The following is an 18969-nucleotide window of genomic DNA, read 5'->3' as shown; positions in this document are numbered from 1 at the left end:
ATCCGGCGGTTTCTCACATGGAGACCACCCTACTTCTGCTTCCCACTGTCAGGAATAGTGTAGGGACTAGAGATCCATATCCATTGACATGATTCTTTTTTTTTTTTTTTTTTGCGGTACACGGGCTCTCACCGCTGTGGCCTCTCCCGTTGCGGAGCACAGGCTCCAGACGCGCAGGCTCAGCAGCCATGGCTCACGGGCCCAGCCGCTCCGCGGCACGTGGGATCCTCCTGGACCGGGGCACGAACCCTGTCCCCTGCACCGACAGGCGGACTCCCAACCACTGCGCCACCAGGGAAGCCACAATGACATGATTCTTGAAGCCAGATATATTGTTTGTGTTGGTTGCTTGCTATGTAATAGTAAATAAAAACAAAAGTTTCCAAATGTAATCGTTTCCCCTGAAAGTATAATTTTTTTTCCTTATTAGAGTGGTAAAAGTGGAAGGACTATGCCAAACATTCTTGATGACATAATTGCTTCAGTTGTTGAAAACAAAATTCCACCAAATAAAGCCTCTAAGATAAATGTAAAACCAGAGCTCAAAGAAGAACCTAAAGAAAACAGAAAACCTGCCATGGATGAAAACAGTAAATTGTACAGTGATATACCACATTCTTGGATCTGTGAGAAGCATATTCTGTGGCTTAAGGATTATAAAAATATTAATAATTGGAAGCTTTTCAAAGAGTGTTGGAAACATGGACAAGTGAGTATTTTAAGCTGATTTAGTATGCTCTGAGTGGAACTAAAGCTGGTTGAATAGGAAAAATGGTTTTCTCCATAGGATTAGAAAGGGGAAAGATAATACTTGACACATTTGAGTTGGAAGATATCAAAAACACCAAAAAAGTTACCAGAATGATTGTTTCTGAATCCTTACTTTTTGGCCAGATTTATATGAATTAACAGGGAAGCATTGATTATTTGATGTTATAATTTCAGTTTGTTAGCAGACTTTTAATAAAGCCATATATTCACAAAGTTTGGTATCGCCTTCCTTCTTTTACATTTGTATTTTAGTTAACAGATTCATTTCTGCTATCACAGTGTTAATAGTAAAAGCAGTTTTCTTGAACTGATGAGAAGTGTAGATGCTTTTGCCTTTAATATTTACCTATAGAACATTTATTTATAAGTTAGTTCATAAAATCTTGAACGACAAACTCCATTATTTAACTTGGCTCAAATAAAAATGATTTTCTGTTTGACCAGAGTTTTGATATAATAATGTTTGATACACACTTCAGATGGTAATTTACTACATTAGTGCACAAATTAGGATTTTGCATGACTTAATATTATCTTCAGTTTTTTTCTTGCATTCTGGAAAACATCATTGCTATTTTACTTCCCTTTTTTTATTCAACAGAGAGTTATTGAGCACCTAATAAAATCTAGTGTTTGTGCTGGTCATTAAGGATATAAAAATGAGTACATCATGTAAAAATGAGTAAGAAGCATTTTAGTACAATGGTTCTTAATCTTTTTAGGTCTCTAGTCCTTTGTAAAAACCAATGACAGCTTGGTTCCTCACCCTAGGAAAAATACATGCCCATGCATTGCATATACACGGTATTTAGCATATATTTTTTTGGTTGGCTCTCCCTTGAAGCCCTGATGCCATTGCTGCGTCACAATTTAGACGACTTAAATTTGTGTAGGCTTAAACAGTCTCATAAATAAATACTTTTATAAATACGTCACATGTTCTCAGAACTTTAAGGTACTGTGGAAACCTAAAAGAGTGAATGAATAAGCTAGAGTACTAATTCAAAAGGGCTAGTATGAATTGATGTCTCAGGGGTTAAGTGAAGGTTTTATAGATGGACAAGAGGTTGGAAATAAAAAGGATCGGGTGTTTGGGGAACTGTTCAGTAGCTTTGTTTACCTGACATAAGTAAGAGTTCTGTGGGGTAATGATGGGGAAATAAGGTGGTTACAGTTATGATTATGAGGGGCCTTTATATCTTGCTAAAGAGTTTGAACTTGGTCCTGTAGATGACAGTTTTAATTGAAGAACCAAAGAACTCAGATTGACTTTTTAAATTGAAGTATAGTTGATGTACAATATTATGTAATTTACAGATGTACAATATAGTGATCCACATTTTTTAAAGGTTATACCCTATTTATAGTTACTATAAAATATTGGCTGTATTCCCTGTGTTGTACAGATCGACATTTTAAAAACTGACAGCAAAGCAGATTGGAAGTTGAATTGGAGGGGAATAAGACCAGAGGCAAGGAGCCAAATTAGCAAGGCTTTCAGTATTTCAGGAAGATGATAATGATGATAGTAGCCTAAGAATTCTGCTTTAGAATATTCTGATTTATTAATTAACGTGCCTCTATAATTTTTTTTAAATTTTATTTTTCCCAAGCTGCTGGTTACCAAAATAAGGAGTGGCACAGGGCTGGATGGGAGTATTACTGGATAGGCATAATAAGGGCTAGGAGTTAATATGTGAATTGTCAGCAGTAGTTAATTATCTAATAGCTGAAACTGTTTTAATAGTTGGATATATTATTAGCCCATTGAAAGGAAGTTTAATGTTGCAGTCACCCAAGTGGTTAACCAAACTTCTTAAGGTGGTTTTTGCTGTTGTTTATTCCTTTTCTTTTGAGATACCTTTTTGTGATAACAACCCTAGCTTGAGGTTATTCTGCACTTATCGTTCCTCAAATTTTATTATCTTGTGAGTTTTAAGAGTACTTAAAAATAACATCTTTTACAAGAGACTCTTACGTCACAACTTTCTGTGTTCTCTTTTACTTTTCATTTATAATAAAGGAATTTAAAAAAAAAGAAACCTAAGAATAATGCATCAGATTGTCTTTTAGAGGTCTTTTTTTACATCGGCATTGGAGTTTTAAAACCACAAATCTTCAGTTGTTGGTTTTGGGGTTAGAGAGCCTTGAGGAAATTTGAATTCATGTGATTTCAAAGGAGAGATTCACTTTCAGGGAATTGGTCATTCGACTTGAAGTTTATTGTTGTTGCACTTGGTTGTTTAATATTTTTGTCATGATCCTTGTAGAGGTAAAGAACGTGTTTTAAGTGATATAAAATCAGAATGTATATAAATTATGTTTTAATCCCAAGGACTCTGTATTTTATTTAAAAATCTTATTTACATATATTGCATATGTACAAATATATAAGGTTATGTTTTGTCTATAAAAAGGAGTCTGTAAATAAAACATATTTATATTGCCTAGAAATTTTTTAGTATAGCCTTTCAGACTCTTTCCTGAAAAACACTACATATTTTTTGTTTTCAAAATGGCAGTGTACTCTGCCATGTACATGGCATTCTCTTATCACCTTTTCTCTTTGAAAATATATTGTGAACATCTTTCCAGGTCAGGGACTATTTTTGAAAGCCTCTTTTATTCTCACAATTTGTCATTAGTCCTAAAATTCAACATGTTAACCGTCTGTTGTATGTGTGTATAAAATCAAATTTTGGAAGTGTGCATATACCTTTTAACTTTTCTTTATCTGTTTATTTATAAGCCTGCAGTGGTTTCTGGTGTGCATAAGAAAATGAACATTAGCTTGTGGAAGGCGGACTCAATTAGTCTTGATTTTGGAGACCACCAGGCTGATCTCCTGAACTGCAAAGACAGCATTATTTCAAATGCCAATGTTAAGGAATTCTGGGACGGTTTTGAAGAAGTTTCAAGTATGTTGTTTTTTGTTTCTTTGTTTTACTGTTTTCTTAAACATTTCCCCCCCAAATGATAAATTGTTTAATCTTTAAAATGTCTGTATTACTTTGTTGTCCAGTAAAAAGGAACAAGTACTTGGAAGTGGGAGACTGGGTCCTATTCCTGGCTCTACCGCTCATTTTCTGTAACCATAAAGAAGTCATTTAGGAATTCCCTGGCGGTCCAGTGGTTAGGACTCAGCACTTTCACTGCCGAGGCCCGGGTTCATTCCCTGGTCAGGGAACTAAGATCCCACAAGCAAGCCACACGGTGCAGCCAAAAAAAAAAAAAAAAAAAGTCATTTATACTATGTTTCCATATGTCATATTCAATATATTAATATTCTTGCGGAATATTTTTGGCAACCCCCACAACATTTGAAACTTGAATAACATACTTTGTGTAAAACATTTTGAAAAAGTAAAAGTAAAAATGTAAGACTGTAATTTTAATAACAATTGTAAAGAGACTTTTTTTAAAGAATTTTATGGTGATATTACAGATATCTGTGTTCATAAGGAACAAACATCTTAATACTACATGAATACGTAAGAAATAAAAGTCCATAAGCAAGCATTCTTTACCTACTGTACAATAATAGAGGTATTCATTCATTTCACATTTCTTCCTTCCCCTAAACATTAATAAAAAGACAGAGATTATCTTTTAATAATAATTGCATTCTTATAGAACGGCAAAAAACGAAAGGTGGAGAAACAGTTGTTTTAAAACTGAAAGACTGCCCTTCAGGAGAAGACTTCAAGACTATGATGCCAGCAAGGTATGTATGTCTGTTTATACTTGTTATTTTGACTCTTGGCTTTGAGGTTGAGCTGAGATTATCCCCAGAAGTGGGATAATCATCTACAAATGTGAGCTTTAGGCAGTATCCTCCTCAATTAAAAATAAGTAATAAAAAAAGAAAGAACTGAATCTCTGTAGTCTGAGCAGGGGGAAGTCTTCGTTAGGGCAGTAAAGAGGAAGATGCTGTCAGAGGAGGCCCCATTTGGGACCTCTCTTCTCTTTGGTGCTTTCAGTTTGCTGTGTTCAAGGAAAGAGAACTGCAGTTTTAGTATCACTTCTATTCTTTGCTTATCCATGTATTATGCATTCATTTAAACTTTGAAGTCAAGGAAAGTGTTAACTGTTAAAGGCCTTAAGGAAAGTTTAGCAACTTGAACATTTATATATTTGAAAGTACTTAAGAATGTAAACCTTTATTCAAAAGAAGTCAATGTTATTCTTCAGATATGAAGATCTTTTAAAGAGCCTGCCATTGCCAGAATATTGTAATCCAGAAGGAAAATTCAATTTGGCCTCTCATTTGCCAGGATTTTTTGTACGCCCTGATCTAGGACCCAGGTTGTGCAGTGCTTATGGTAAGTATATATTTGCATTTCTATCAACTTGGAGTATATGGAAGTTTAACTTCCTTCCAAAGATAAATTATCTAATCATTTTTAGATTCTGCTAAATCCGTTCCTTTAATAATCCATTGAAATCTTTTTCTGAGTCAAGCAGTGTATATTAGGTATTAATAGCCAATATATAGTTAAGTACTTGCTCATTCCTTATAAAATATAGTTACATTTTCTATTTTGATTTTTATGGTACATTTCATGGATTGTGATATTTTGTGGGCAGGTTTTGGAATAAGGAGACTAAAACTCAAATTACAATTAACAGATTTTCCTCATAGAGCTGATTTTGGAAGAAATATCTAGGATATATAAAGTGTTATGCTAAATAAAATTTTATTTTATACACAGGTGTAGCTGCTGCTAAAGATCATGATATAGGAACAACAAATCTACATGTTGAAGTTTCTGACGTTGTAAATATTTTAGTATATGTTGGCATAGCAAAAGGAAATGGCATTCTCTCAAAAGCAGGTAAAGAAACTTAAAGAATAGTGGTCTTTGGAATAACAGTTGAATAACCACACACAATAATATTATCCAGAATGTCAGCCTCTGAGTTAACATCAAAGATTCCCAAAAAAATTGCAGTGGATATTGGGATATTCTGATATTTATTTGGAGGCGTGATTAATTTACCTGGCTTTTTTTTTTTTTAACACAGAAGGAATTTTAATTTTAAAAGTGAATTTTTTAAATTTGCTCATTTCCTATTATTAAATATTGGGTTTATGAAAATAAACTGGTAAGCTCACTTATAAACATTTAGTGAAGAATAGAAATTAGGTCCTTGAGCTCTGAAGATGATTAAGGCATGTTTGTGTCTAAAGCATTCTTTTTTCCCCTCTAGTACCAGAGAGAAGGGGCCTTTTCTCCCAAGTAGAAATAACTGTTCAATCCAGTGTATAGGTTTTAGAGTCTGTCCTCTAGGTTTCTTTCTAAAACCTTGTTCCATCTATCATTCCCTTCTTTATAGACATAGGTTCTTCAACTTTCTTTTTCCACTGGCTTCTTTTCTCAGAGTAGGAGCAAACTTCAGACTTTTCCTCCTTCCTTTAAAAGCCTTCTTCAGACCTTGTCTTCCTTGCCACCATCCTATTGCTCTTGCCCTCATAACACATTATTTGCTGTGTCTATCACCTCCCTTTCATATTTCAGCTCAATGCAAGTTGGCCCCTGCCTGCCGCCCCACTGAGATTACTGTACTGTTGCTATTGCTGTGGCTTTCACTGATAGTCATATTTCAATACAGTGGTTTCTTTGTGGTCCTCTTATTATTTGTACCCTCTGTAGCAAACGACACCTCTTCTTCAAATAGTTTCCTTGGCTTCAGTAACACTACTCCCCTCATTCTTCATATGGTGGAGTTTCAGACTTTTCTAGAGTTATAGACTTTATCCTCTCCCTTTTCTGGTTTACATGCACTTCCTGTGAAATTCTATACATGATTTCCGACCAGTTAGCTCAACAATTCTATCTGGAGCCCAGAATATATCTGCAGCTTAGTGGCTAGGTGCTCAGGACATGGGGGTTTATTATAATATTCACTCAGTTTTTGTGTCTATTTGACAGCTTCTATAATACACAACCTAAATTCCTCCAAAACTGTAGAAAATCATAGTTTCTCAGCTTCTTTAACTGACTCTATTGATTGTAATTGATAAAAACTCTTGTCTCCCCTACTCCCAAGGATTTGAGAGTCAGGCACACTTGAGTTGTAGTCTCAGCTCTAGGACAGAAATGTGTGTGACCTTTGATATCAGATTACTTCTCCTTTCAAAGCGTATGGTGCCACACAGTTACAGTTGCCCTTTCATATCTGCGGGTTCCACACCTGTGGGGTCAACCAGTCAAGGATAGAAAAGACACAGCAAAAAGAAAATACTCCAGTAAGTTTCAAAAAGCAAAACTTGAATTTGCTGTGTGCTGGCTTTCAAAAAGCAAAAGGAGTTTGCTGTAGCCAGCAACTGTTTACATAGCACTCACATTGTATTTACAGTTATTTACCCAGCATTTACATTGTATTAGATATTATAGCACTTAGTCTACAATACAGAGGTTACATCTGCTTTTCTCCCCCACTTTTCTTTCATCTCCTTAAATGCTAGAACTTCCTTATTCATCTTTGTTCTGCTCATCTCCCCCTGCTCACCTCCCATCCCTCATTCATAGCATAATGTTTGATCTTTCGAGAAAAAGTCATCAGCTTTTAATTTTAATTCTTGGACTTTAAAGTTTTTGCCAATTTTTTAGATGGTCACAAAAAAAGGAATATTTTAGTGTTATAATAATGCTTAAAACACATCAAGAAAACCGACCTACATAAAGCACATGCTTTTTCCTCTGCATACAGTGGCTCTCCTACCTCCTGTCTCCCTAGCAAATTCCTGTATTCATCCCTCAAAATGTAGCTCAGATTGTCACCTCCCCCTAGAGGTCTTCATTTAAAGAATAAACTCTCTCTGCTCCAGCAACCATTTTCTTCCTTGTGACTTCACTGTCACAAATTAGGAAATATCTGATGTATTCTTTCTAGCAGCCTTTTTAGAATTCACAGAGCGGTAACAATTTTCTTTTTATCTTTTTCATTAAAAGATAACATTCGAGGACTGACCCAGTCTTTGTGTACCCTTTTGTACTCGTATGATTGTGCTTAACCACTATGTGATATTCTTGTTTATTTGCCTACACTTATTAATATCATCTTTTATTCTGTGAAGTCTTAACTGGGTCTTTCTTAACTCTTAATCCCCAAGATTCTAGGACAGTGCTTGGCATATTGTAAACACCTCATGTATAACATCAAGAAATCTTTGCAGCTAACTTTAAAGATAAAAAAGATATAACTGTCACAAATGAGGGAACATTTGCTATGTTCTTTGTATTAGGCAATAGATTTCCTTTTCTCTTAAAACATTTCTTTAAAATGTTCATTGTGGGGTGGGGGTGGGATGAATTGGGAGATTGGGATGGACATCTGTACACTAATATGTATAAAATGGATAACTAATAAGAACCTGCTGTATTAAAAATAAAATACTAAAATGTTCATTGTGGTAAAATCAGGCATTTGAAAACGACATTCCTGTCCTTCACTCAGAGGTAACTACAGTTAACATTTCTTCTGTGCATATATATGTGCAGTTTTTAATTTGTCAATAGTTCAGAAGAATGGCCTGATGCCTCCTCAGTCATAGCACCTGAAGCTTTTGCATTTGATTACAGATTAACCAATAATAGTAAATGAGATCTCCCAGAAATTAGTCTGAAGACATTTTGCTCTGCCATTCATTAGTCATGGCAATGAATAAATCCCTTCTCCTCACTGAGCCGTTTTGCTGAGCTGTAAAGTAGAGGTTATGATCCTTGCCTACCATAATAGTGGTCACGATAGTCCTTTTTAAGTTATGAAATGCTGTGAGTACAAAACATCGTTATGACCACACCCTTGGGACAGGATGAAACTTGGTTATGTTTGAGTTAAAAGTCCTTGCGTTTTTATCTCCCATCCCTTGGTTTACAGAAAACAAATGAACTGGGAAAGTTACTGTTGATTCTGTTCCCAGTTACCCCGGGTCATTGTTCTCTGCTCTTATAGTTGTAACAGTTTTCATGTAGAACTGGGTTTATCTCCTCTTTAAGAGTCCCAGTCTAGTCAGGCACTATGCTACTATGATAGATCAGTTGTAGGAGATGTAGCTTTCTGGTGGAGTCTTTACTGACCAGTTTGAATATATTCTGTGTTTCAGGAATACTTAAGAAATTTGAAGAAGAAGATTTAGATGACATTTTAAGAAAACGATTGAAGGACTCAAGTGAAATACCTGGTGCTCTGTGGCATATTTATGCTGGGAAAGATGTTGACAAGATAAGGGAATTTCTTCAGAAGGTATAATTTAGGTTACAGACAGTTTTATCTCTTCACCTTGAGCAGAGACTTAAATTTTAATGTAACTTCATGGGCATTCAGCAGTATAAGATGATTGAGTAATTTTTACTTAGGAGGATGGAATTTTTTGCTGTTGAAAATCAAAAGCTCCTTTCTCTTGAGGAATTTGAATGGCAGCTTCTTCTCAGTTAGTAGTACTCCTTCATCCCCTTAGAGTAAAGAACCTGTTAATGAGTCAGATGTTACCCTTGATGAAAAGTAGTGATTGGAATTATAGAATATAAAACCTGTCATAGAAACACGTAAAGAAGGCAGAATTTTAATTGTATTGGTATTTTTGGCTGTTGACCTAGACAGTAATTCTGCTCTCTCATATCTGATTGCTCTGTGATACTTATTTGAATAGACTGAAATTGAGTAATCGTATACTTGTTAAAAAAGTGACACATTAATCTGAAATTGGTTCAAACCCTTTTCTTAAATATTTTCTGAATTTTGTAATTATAGGGATTTCTTTTAATGGACCATAATTGCTGTTTTTCTTATTATACTTCATCTTCTTTCTGAATGGACTTAAGGTCTGTCTTTGGTCAGTGTGAGGCAAGGGAGCTATGGCCCTGTAACTACTATTTTATCCCAGAACTACCTAACAGTCTTTTAATTTAAAATGTTATAAACTACGCTTTTTAAAGCAGAACATTTCACTGGTTCGTTAGAGGGTCCCTTGAAAGTGATTTGTCAAGGGTTAGAAGGTTAGCAATATAAAGGTATTTATCTGTGTACCTACCTTAAAAAAAGAGCAGCAAAAAGAAATGTTTATGGGGACTTTCCTGGTGGTCCAGTGGTTAAGACTCCACACTCCCAATGCAGGGGGCCCAGATTCAATACCTGGCCAGGGAACTGGATCCCGCATGCCGCAACTAAGAGATGCTGCAACGAAGATCCCAAGTGCCACAACTAAGACCCCACGCGGCTGAATGAATGAATGAATGTTTATGATGTCCACACATTCAAATGGTTTGGCTTTTGGAAAAAAGTTACTAAACTAAGCTTTTCCCCGTCTTTGTGCTATACTCTTAAAATAATTGTAAGGAACCAAATGGATGAAAGCTTCATAGTGGAGAGAATTCCCTGTCATACCAGTGGTTAGGGCTCTGTGCTTCCGACTGCAGGGGGCACAAGTCTGATCCCTCATCAGGGAACTGAGATCCCACATGTTGCACGGTGCAGCCCCCCAAAAAAAAGACTGAAAAATAAATAATAGTTAATAAAACTATTTTTTTTTTAAAAGAGAACTTCATAGTGGAAGAAGGTAAGGGAGTATGATTTACTTTATTAATAGCGTATCAGTGTGCAATATTGTTTTCATGTCCTTTGGCTTTTCCAGTTGTAGAATATCATTTTCTTTAACTTAAGCTCAGTCATCGTTTCAGAAGATTCTGAGAACAGACTGTTATTGTAAAGAAAACTGAAATTTAACTGAACAGGATTTACCATTTTCTTTACTTAAATTGGGGTATATATTTTCATTTTAATCTATATTTCAGATTTCAAAAGAACAAGGCCTTGAAGTTCTACCAGAACATGATCCAATTCGTGACCAGAGTTGGTATGTGAACAAAAAGCTTCGCCAAAGACTGCTTGAGGAATATGGAGTCAAAGCCTGCACTCTTATTCAGTTCCTTGGTGATGCCATCGTCTTACCAGCAGGAGCACTTCATCAGGTATATAAAAGGTTGCTTCTAACACACTTGTTACTGAAAGAACCAGAAAGAAATTGTTCTGAGTATAAATATAGATGAAGGAAGATGTAAGAAAGAATGACCTACACCAGTATGCCTTCATTAAGAAATTACTGAAACAGCTTTTCAGTGCTTGATGAGATCTGACGTAATTAAATGCTTTGAGACCTTTAAATATATAAACATGAGCCAGATTTCCAGTTTTGTATTGCTACTGTTTGGTGGATTGAAATCTAATTTCAAAGACTTTTTAGGAAAAAGAGTTACTGTATATATTCAGTTCTCAATAGCTGAGACTTAACAGTGAGAGGGGGGAGTATCAGGACTTAGAGATGATACATTTTCTAAGGCACCAAATATGAGTAGAATGAGTTATTAGGTAGACCATTCCATAATTCAGGCTTTCACTGTACTTCCTGCCTCTTTTTAGTTCGCTAACGTAGCAATAGCATGTCGAAAGAAAGGTGCTGCGTAATTTTTATAGCTACTGATTCACAAAACTTTAAAACTGAAATACACATCTAGTCTTTGTTTCTGTGGCTTGACTGTGTGGCACCTAGATGAATGGCATAGAATAGATGGTGATATGGAGGGTTTGGATTAAAAGCATACAGTGGGTTCCTATAAGTAGACTAAAGCTACCGCAGAGCAGTTTAGCGCTCATAGTAACAGAGTGCAAAGGAAACCCGAGAATCCAGAAAACTAGTTTGCCTCAGAGTTGGTTCCCCACCTTTGCCACCACCTGGTTATCGAGCTGTATCTGATGTGTTTACTTTTACCAAGCAAAGTTTCCTACGTTTTATATAACTATATGCAATTACTGCCTGTGTAATATTTGTGACACTATTATAATAGCCACAAATATTTCTTAAGTGAGAATAGTTGCTTAGTTTTTAAGATGTCAAGTTCAGGGTTAGATTTATCATTCTTAGATCTCAAACAGCATTTATTGTAAAATATAATTAAGTGTATTAATTAAATGAATGTATTATTTATGTTAAATTGTTTTATTTTCTCATGGACTTATATCATCATTTCAGAGATGTGTCATTTATGATTCATGTTTAACTGGGATTCACCCCACATACTATTCTTTGGCCTTCTAGCCTCTTATCAGAAAATAGCTAATCTGTATTCACATGTAAAATGCCCTAAAGGAGCAGTCTTGTTTAAGAGAATAGCACAGTAAATGTTTTTCTAACTAGGTGTAATTATTTGATAATACAAAACAGGTTCCCTTGAAAATCCTTACTCACATACTCAGTTTATCCAGTATCCATTTTCTTAAAAGTCATACCGGACAGTGCATTTTTTAGGTATCATTTGCATATAATAAATGTACTTTTTAGTGTACAGTTCTGTAAGTTTTGACAAATACGTAGTTAGGCAACAACACAATCAAAATAAAGAACATTGCCATCACTTCAGAAAATTCCCTCTTACTCCCGCCCCCCCACTCCCCACATACTTTTGTTTTTAATTTTTATTGGAGTAGAGTTGATTTATAATGATGTATTAGTTTCAGGTGTACAGCAAAGTGAATCAGTTACACATATACATGTATCCACTTTTTTTAGATTCTTTTCCCATACAGGCCATTACAGAGTATTGAGTAGAGTTCCCTGTGCTATACAATAGGTCCTTATTAGTTATCTATTTTGTATGTTAGTAGTGTGTATGTGTCAATCCCAGTCTTCCAATTTATCCCTCCCCTCCCTTTCGCCCCTGGTAACCATAAGTTTGTTTTCTACATCTGCGACTCTATTTTTGTTTTGTACATAAGTTCATTTGTACCATTTTCTTAGACTCCACATATAAGCGATATCATATATTTGTCTTTCTCTTACTTCACTCAGTATGACAATCTCTAGGTCCATCCATGTTGCTGCAAATGGCATTATTTCGTTCCTTTTTTATGGCTGAGTAATATTCCATTGTGTGTGTGTGTGTGTGTGTGTGTATGTACACACACACACGCACACACACACGCACACCACATCTTCTTTATCCATTCCTCTGTCAATGGGCATTTAGGTTGCTACATGTCCGGGCTATTGTAAATAGTGCTGCAGGGAACATTGGGGTGCATGTATCTTTTCAAATTACAGTTTTCTCTAGATATATGCCTAGGAGTGGGATTGCTGGATCATATGGTAGTTCTATTTTTAGTTTCTTAAGAAACCTGCATACTGTTCTCCATAGTAGCTATACCAATTTACATTCCCACCAACAGTGTAGGAGGGTTCCCTTTTCTCCACACCCTCTCCAGCATTTATTGTTTGTAAACTTTTTGATGATGGCCATTCTGACCGGTGTGACCTCATTGTGCTTTTGATTTGCATTTCTCTAATAACTAGTGATGGTGAGCATCTTTTCACGTGCCTTTTGGCCATCTGCATGTCTTCTTTGGAAAAATGTCTATTTAGATCTTCTGCCCATTTTTTGATTGGGTTGTGGGGTTTTTTTTTGATATTGAGCTGCATGAGCTGTTTGTATACTTTGGAGATTAATCCCTTGTTGGTTGCTTCATTGGCAAATATGTTCTCCCATTCTGAGGGTTGTCTTTTCATTTTGCTGGTTTTCTTTGCTGTGCAAAAGCTTTTTAATTAATTAGGTTCCATTTATTTTTATTTTCATTAATCTAGGAGGTGGATCAAAAAAGATCTTGCTGCTATTCATGTCAGAGAGTGTTCTGCCTGTTTTCCTCTAAGAGTTTTACAGTATCTGGTCTTACATTTAGGTCTTCAGAGTTTATTTTTGTGTGTGGTGTTAGGGTGTGTTCTAATTTCATCATGTAGCTGTCCAATTTTCCCAACAACACTTATTAAAGAGAGTGTCTTTTCTCCCTTGGACACTCTTGCCTCCTTTGTCATAGTTTAGATGTGTGTGGGTTTATCTCTGGACTTTCCATCCTGTTCCACTGATCTACCCCCCACTTTTTAGTCAACCTCTTCTCCTACCTGATATTGCTACAACCACCTATCTGTTTTCTTTCCCTATAGTCCTGCCTTTATATGAATGTCATATGATTGGAATTATACAGTATGTAGCCTTTGAGTCTGACTTTTCTTATTCAGTATAATGTATTTGAGTTTCATACATGTTATTGTGTACATCAGTAGTTGTTTCTTTTTATTTCTGGGTAGTTTTTCATTGTTGTTTTCAGTTTGGGGCAATAATAAATCCACTATACGCCACATTTACTTACAGGCTTTTGTATGAATATAGGTTTTCATTTCAGTTGGGTAAATACCGAGTAGTGGGACCACCTGGTCACACGATAAGTGTGTGAATAGCTTTATAAGATACTGCCAGGCTGGTGGTTGTACCATGTTCCATTCCCCGAAGCAGTATATGTGAGTTCCATCTCCTCTGCTTACTGTCAGTTTTGTTTTTAAGCATTTGAATCTCACTATGGCTTTAATTTACATTTTCTTAGTAACTAAATATGTTGAACATCTTTTTTCGTGTTTATTTGCCATCTGTAAATCTGTTTTGGTAAATGTGTTCAAATATTTGTCCATTTTTTCAACATGGATAGGCTGGGATATATTAAAATTAAGAATTCATGTTCATTAAAAAAAGCACCATTAAGAGAGTGAAAACGTAACCCAAGAATGGGAGAAGTATTTGCAATACATTTATATATACATTTTTGTAATTGGGTTCTTTTTACTATGTTGAATGTCTTTAAGTCCTTTGTCTGATATGTGCTTTTGCACATATATTCTCCTAACCTGTGGGTTGTCCTTCCATTTTCTTAATGGTGTCTTCCAAAGAGTTCTTAAATTTTGATGTTCAGTTGATCAGTTTTTTTTAATGTATTATATACTTTTATTGTATCTGAAAAATTTTGCCTAGCCCAAGATCAGAAAGACTTTCTCTTAAATTTTCTTCTAGAAGTTTTATAGTTGATAGTCTTACATATAGGTCTGTTATCCATTTTTAGGTTAATTTTTGTATATAGTGCAGAGTGTGGACTGAAGTTCAGTTTTTTTGCATATGGACATGCAGTTGTTCCAGTACTGTTTGTCAAGAAAACAATTTTAAAATACTTTCTTTTGAAAATGTAATGCATTCATATGATTTTTAATTCAAACAGTACACAGTGGTTCACAGTGAAAATTAAGTCATTTTCTCACCTTTGCCCTCAGTTCCTCTACTCCAGAGGCAATCACTATTACCACAGAGAGTCTCTGCATGTAAATGTCTCTCTGCTGCTTATACTTTCTTGGGGAAAGAGAGGGAAGAGAATAGCCTTTTTTTCTCAAAATAGTGGGCAAAGTAATCCTGTTAAAAAGCTTAGTTCACAAGTCACTCTGCCTTAGCCTCACTTAAACAGTATGTACTTGTATCATATTCTGTACTTAAACACACTCTTACTTAAGATGCTATACTTAAATAGACTGAAACAGCATCTAGACTGGCAAATTCTATTCTGATCTCTGCCACTAAATTGTTGAGTGTTCCAAAGTAAAAACCTTCTCTGCTGCATATTTTGGCACAGAATTGCAAGAATTTCTACCTTCCTTTCCTTACGTGATATGATAATGACAGTTATTTGTACTCTGTTTAAAGGGTGTTGTCCATGACTCACAAGTGGTGGTAATGTGGTTTTGAGAGAGAATTAAAAGGAAGTATGAACTCTGTTAACAATGTTAACTTGGATTTAAGACGCATTATTATTTACAATTTAGGTAGTCCATAGAGGTCCTGAAAACTTTTCATTGATGGCTTCAACACTTCCAGTAAATCACAGGTAGCCCTTTAAATAATCCCAGAGTCTCAGTGCGTCTCTCACACTTTAGCATACATCAGAATTCCTGGAGGGCTTGATACAACACAGATTGCTAGACCCCATGCCCAGAGTTTCTGATTCAGTGGGTCTGAGGAGGGACCTGGAATTTTACATTTCTAACAAGTTCCCAGGTGACGCTGACGTTACTGTTCAGGAACCACGCTTTGAGAACCACACAGATAGGAAGCCCTTGAAAAACCCAAGGCATGTAACAAAAAACTTTCGTCCAAACGATAGTGCAGGACTTGACTGGCCAGCAGTGCTAGGGAAGAATCAACATACCTTTCTTTGTCAGCAGTGAGCACTTCGAGAAGCCTGGGGCGGGAGGAGAGACGGCCACAGGACAACTCTGTGCAGCAGCATTCAGATGTATATCTCGGCAAGTTGAGGGACAATATCATAGCCACAGCCCTCTTTATTTTCTAAGAACTACTCTAGAACTGCAGGCTTAAAAATCTTCTGCTGGCAAATGTGGCTGAGTCTGTGAAACCCTGTGTATACCCTTAGATAAAGCAGGTGAATCTTGACCTCCAGGATTCACTTTCTCAGCTCTAGTGTCCTGAGGTTTAGAGTAGCTTTCAGTTTTAAACAGCAACAGTTTTTTTAAATTAACACAAAATCTTTACTGATAATTTTGTCCTCAACTACTTAACTGATGGTATTTGGTCATTCAAAGGTTAATAATATTGCTAAGTTGTAAATTCTCTACATTCTTATGACTAAAAGGACTCAGACAAAATCAGTGTCAAGATAATAACTTTCCTACTCTGAAAACAAAAGTTACATTTTCTTAACATTACCTATATATGATTACAACTGATCTTGAAGGCAAGTATGAATAAGACAGTCTGCCAAGGAAGTGAAAAGTAAATGACTCAAAGATGGCACAAAAAGGGGTAAGTGGAATGGGAAGTTCAGATATGTTCCACCTTAAAACTGAACCTTGCCTTTTCGAACTAACCCTTAAGTCTTTAAGCAGTCTATATCAAGTTGACGTCATTAGGAAACAAAATAACATCTTGTAACCACTATGAAAGTCACTGTTCTAAAAGTGATTTTAAAACAACCGTAAGAATCAACTTTTTCAGAGCTCTGGAATCTAATTCAGAACTTACATGGACCAGCGGACTGCTTAATGAAGAAGAGGACATCTGAGTTTTGGCCTTCAAGGAAATCTCTGACAGGTCACTGGCTGACCACCTGAGATAACCGAACAGAGACATCAGTGAGCACGCCAGAGGAGGAATAGTCTTTGCAAAATTAGTTTGGAAAGGTCACAAAACAAATGGATGACTACAGTCCCTATCAGTCAACAGCAGCAGACTGTGAGGCAGGGGAGAACCTGATTCTAGTTACCACATGATAATGTTTAGATGTCCAGTTTCCAACAAAAAGTCACAAAGCATACACAGAAACAGGAAAGTAGGGCCCATTCATAGGGAAAAAAATACTTCAACAGAAACTGTCCCTGAGGAAGGCCAGACATCAAACTTACTAGACAGACTTCTAAGTCAGTTATCTTAGATATGCTCAAAGGGCTAAAGGACTTGGAAAAAAAGAAAGAAAACCAGGCAAATCATGTTTGAATGCAATTAGAATATCAGTGAAATTATTTTTTAAAAAATAGTTACATATGCTAAAAGTTACATGCTAGAACTTCAGAAGGACTTAATCCCCACCGCATGTTCAGATGAATGTAAGGTGAGACAGGGCATTTGGAGCCTGTGTATGCTGGTATGAACTGCGTTCATGTAGGACTGTAAAGCATCTGTTAGACAAGATATCACAGGAGCTGGGTTCCTGTTGACTTGCCATTTATTGGCTGATTTATCTTGGAACAGGCGCTGAACTGCTTATCCATAGTTTCCTGCTCTGTGAAATAGAGCATCTGTTCTACAGACACATAATGAAGATCCAATGAGACTGTACAGCAGTGCTGAAAATGTGAGGCATCCACTATGTTCATCCTTCACAGGAATCAACAACCTAATGATTAAAGGAAAAAAATGTTTATATGCTACCGAGTTATCAGTAAAGGCACAGTGCTTCAGTTAAAGACATCTGCAGCTGTTCAGGTGGTCACTATGCCCAGAGGAGCAATTCCAGCCCCTTTGGAATTTCATCACTCTATCATCAGATGTTTTCCACAGTCTCTATTCCCCACTTGTTATCTCCCTCTGCTCACTTCTCCCAACGAAATTTACTTGCATACTTTAAAAATTAGAATAAATGTAAATGTTTAGTTTTCCAGTTATTTCTCCTTTCCGAGGAATTTTATGATACCTTTTAATATCACTAGAGGACAGCAAAGAAACAAAATCCAGATTGGATAAGCTTGGTCCTTTCTCTCTCATTATCCTGAGTGTTGATAGAAAGCAGTTCTAAGAAACTGTAAAGTGCAGAGTTAGTCTGTACATATGCTGAACAAATAACAGGTAAGATATTGACTGGCTTCTTGTGAACACCATTTAGTCACGAGAGGGAGAACTAGCAGAAAAACAGTTGTACTGACGCCACAAGAGACTGAAGGGTATCATCTTTAATTGGTTGATTTGAAAGAAAAGGCACAAAAGAAAAAAAAGCACAAAATCCTCGGAGAATTCTAAAACTGCTGTGGTCAGTAGATCTGTCTGGAACTACAGTTTTCATCACAGTTCCTCATGAATAATCAAACTAAGTTTCATTTCCTTTAATCTACTCTCTGGTGTAAAAGTTAACAGTGAATTGACCAAATGCAGAATAGTCAAAGGAGCAACAACAGACATCCGGGTTGACTGCACTGATTGGTGAAACAGGTACCTTCCAGTTAGCATTTTGTTGTTGTTGTTGCTTTTAAGTAACACCCCCAAATCCACGTTGACAACATTGATAATTAGGATCTGATTATCAGCCTCTCTGAAGGATTCCTGGAAAATTTCTTTTCTTTGCGTCATTTAAAAATATTCCATTTACATGAAGCTTTTCAGTGATAAACTTTCTCATAAAGTGTGGTGTTCCACTTTGAAATGCATTTGATGTTTTGGAGAAAATAAGTTCTCTGGTGAATTGTCTCTTGTTTCAGCAGACAGCTTTGCTTCTCTTTATTCCCACCTCCTAAAACTTATATTTTTCTGTTTCTGTTTGGGGAATAGGTACAGAATTTTCACAGCTGTATTCAGGTAACTGAAGACTTTGTGTCTCCAGAACATCTAGTACAGTCATTTCATTTAACACAAGAACTGAGACTTTTGAAGGAAGAAATCAATTATGATGATAAGCTACAGGTAAGAGATGAGTTCTCTAACTAGCTCCTGTTCTGCAGGCTTTTTATATTCAGAATTATAAAACGTGCATAACAGCTTAGGCCATCATTGCCTAGTTTGTCACATTAGGATAACAACCAAAGATTGGCGCCAGTATTTAATTATA

The 18969-nt window shown here is 36.1% G+C and overlaps 1 protein-coding gene and 1 long non-coding RNA gene across 12 annotated transcripts in view; one reads left to right on the top strand and one right to left on the bottom strand.

Annotated features, from left to right (window-relative positions):
- JMJD1C (jumonji domain containing 1C) overlaps nucleotides 1–18969 on the top strand; it is a 314148-nt gene that overhangs the window by 284916 nt on the left and 10263 nt on the right. For 10 of the 11 annotated variants that reach the window (XM_022560594.3, XM_089897544.1, XM_089897537.1 and 7 more), the window contains 8 exons: nucleotides 431–709; nucleotides 3521–3689; nucleotides 4405–4495; nucleotides 4963–5093; nucleotides 5484–5606; nucleotides 8882–9021; nucleotides 10569–10745; nucleotides 18693–18824. In XM_022560594.3, coding sequence (XP_022416302.2) covers nucleotides 431–709; nucleotides 3521–3689; nucleotides 4405–4495; nucleotides 4963–5093; nucleotides 5484–5606; nucleotides 8882–9021; nucleotides 10569–10745; nucleotides 18693–18824 — 1242 coding nt within the window. Of the gene's footprint in view, nucleotides 1–430; nucleotides 710–3520; nucleotides 3690–4404; nucleotides 4496–4962; nucleotides 5094–5483; nucleotides 5607–8881; nucleotides 9022–10568; nucleotides 10746–17402; nucleotides 18825–18969 lie in introns of those variants that run through there. The other variant, XM_089897540.1, reaches the window with a different exon arrangement.
- LOC149747230 (uncharacterized) overlaps nucleotides 93–18969 on the bottom strand; it is a 26284-nt gene continuing 7407 nt past the window's right edge. Inside the window, exon 2 of the long non-coding RNA XR_016388054.1 lies at nucleotides 93–17547. This is a non-coding gene — a long non-coding RNA (uncharacterized LOC149747230). The remainder of the gene's footprint in view (nucleotides 17548–18969) is intronic.

This window comes from Delphinapterus leucas, chromosome 16 (genome assembly GCF_059928025.1).
Source record: "Delphinapterus leucas isolate spDelLeu-1000000601 "Yukka" chromosome 16, BTC_Dleu_Yukka2, whole genome shotgun sequence".
Classification (NCBI taxonomy): Eukaryota; Metazoa; Chordata; class Mammalia; order Artiodactyla; family Monodontidae; genus Delphinapterus; species Delphinapterus leucas.
The sequence above is the reverse complement of the archived record's forward strand: the minus strand, read 5'-3'. Positions and strand labels throughout refer to the sequence as shown.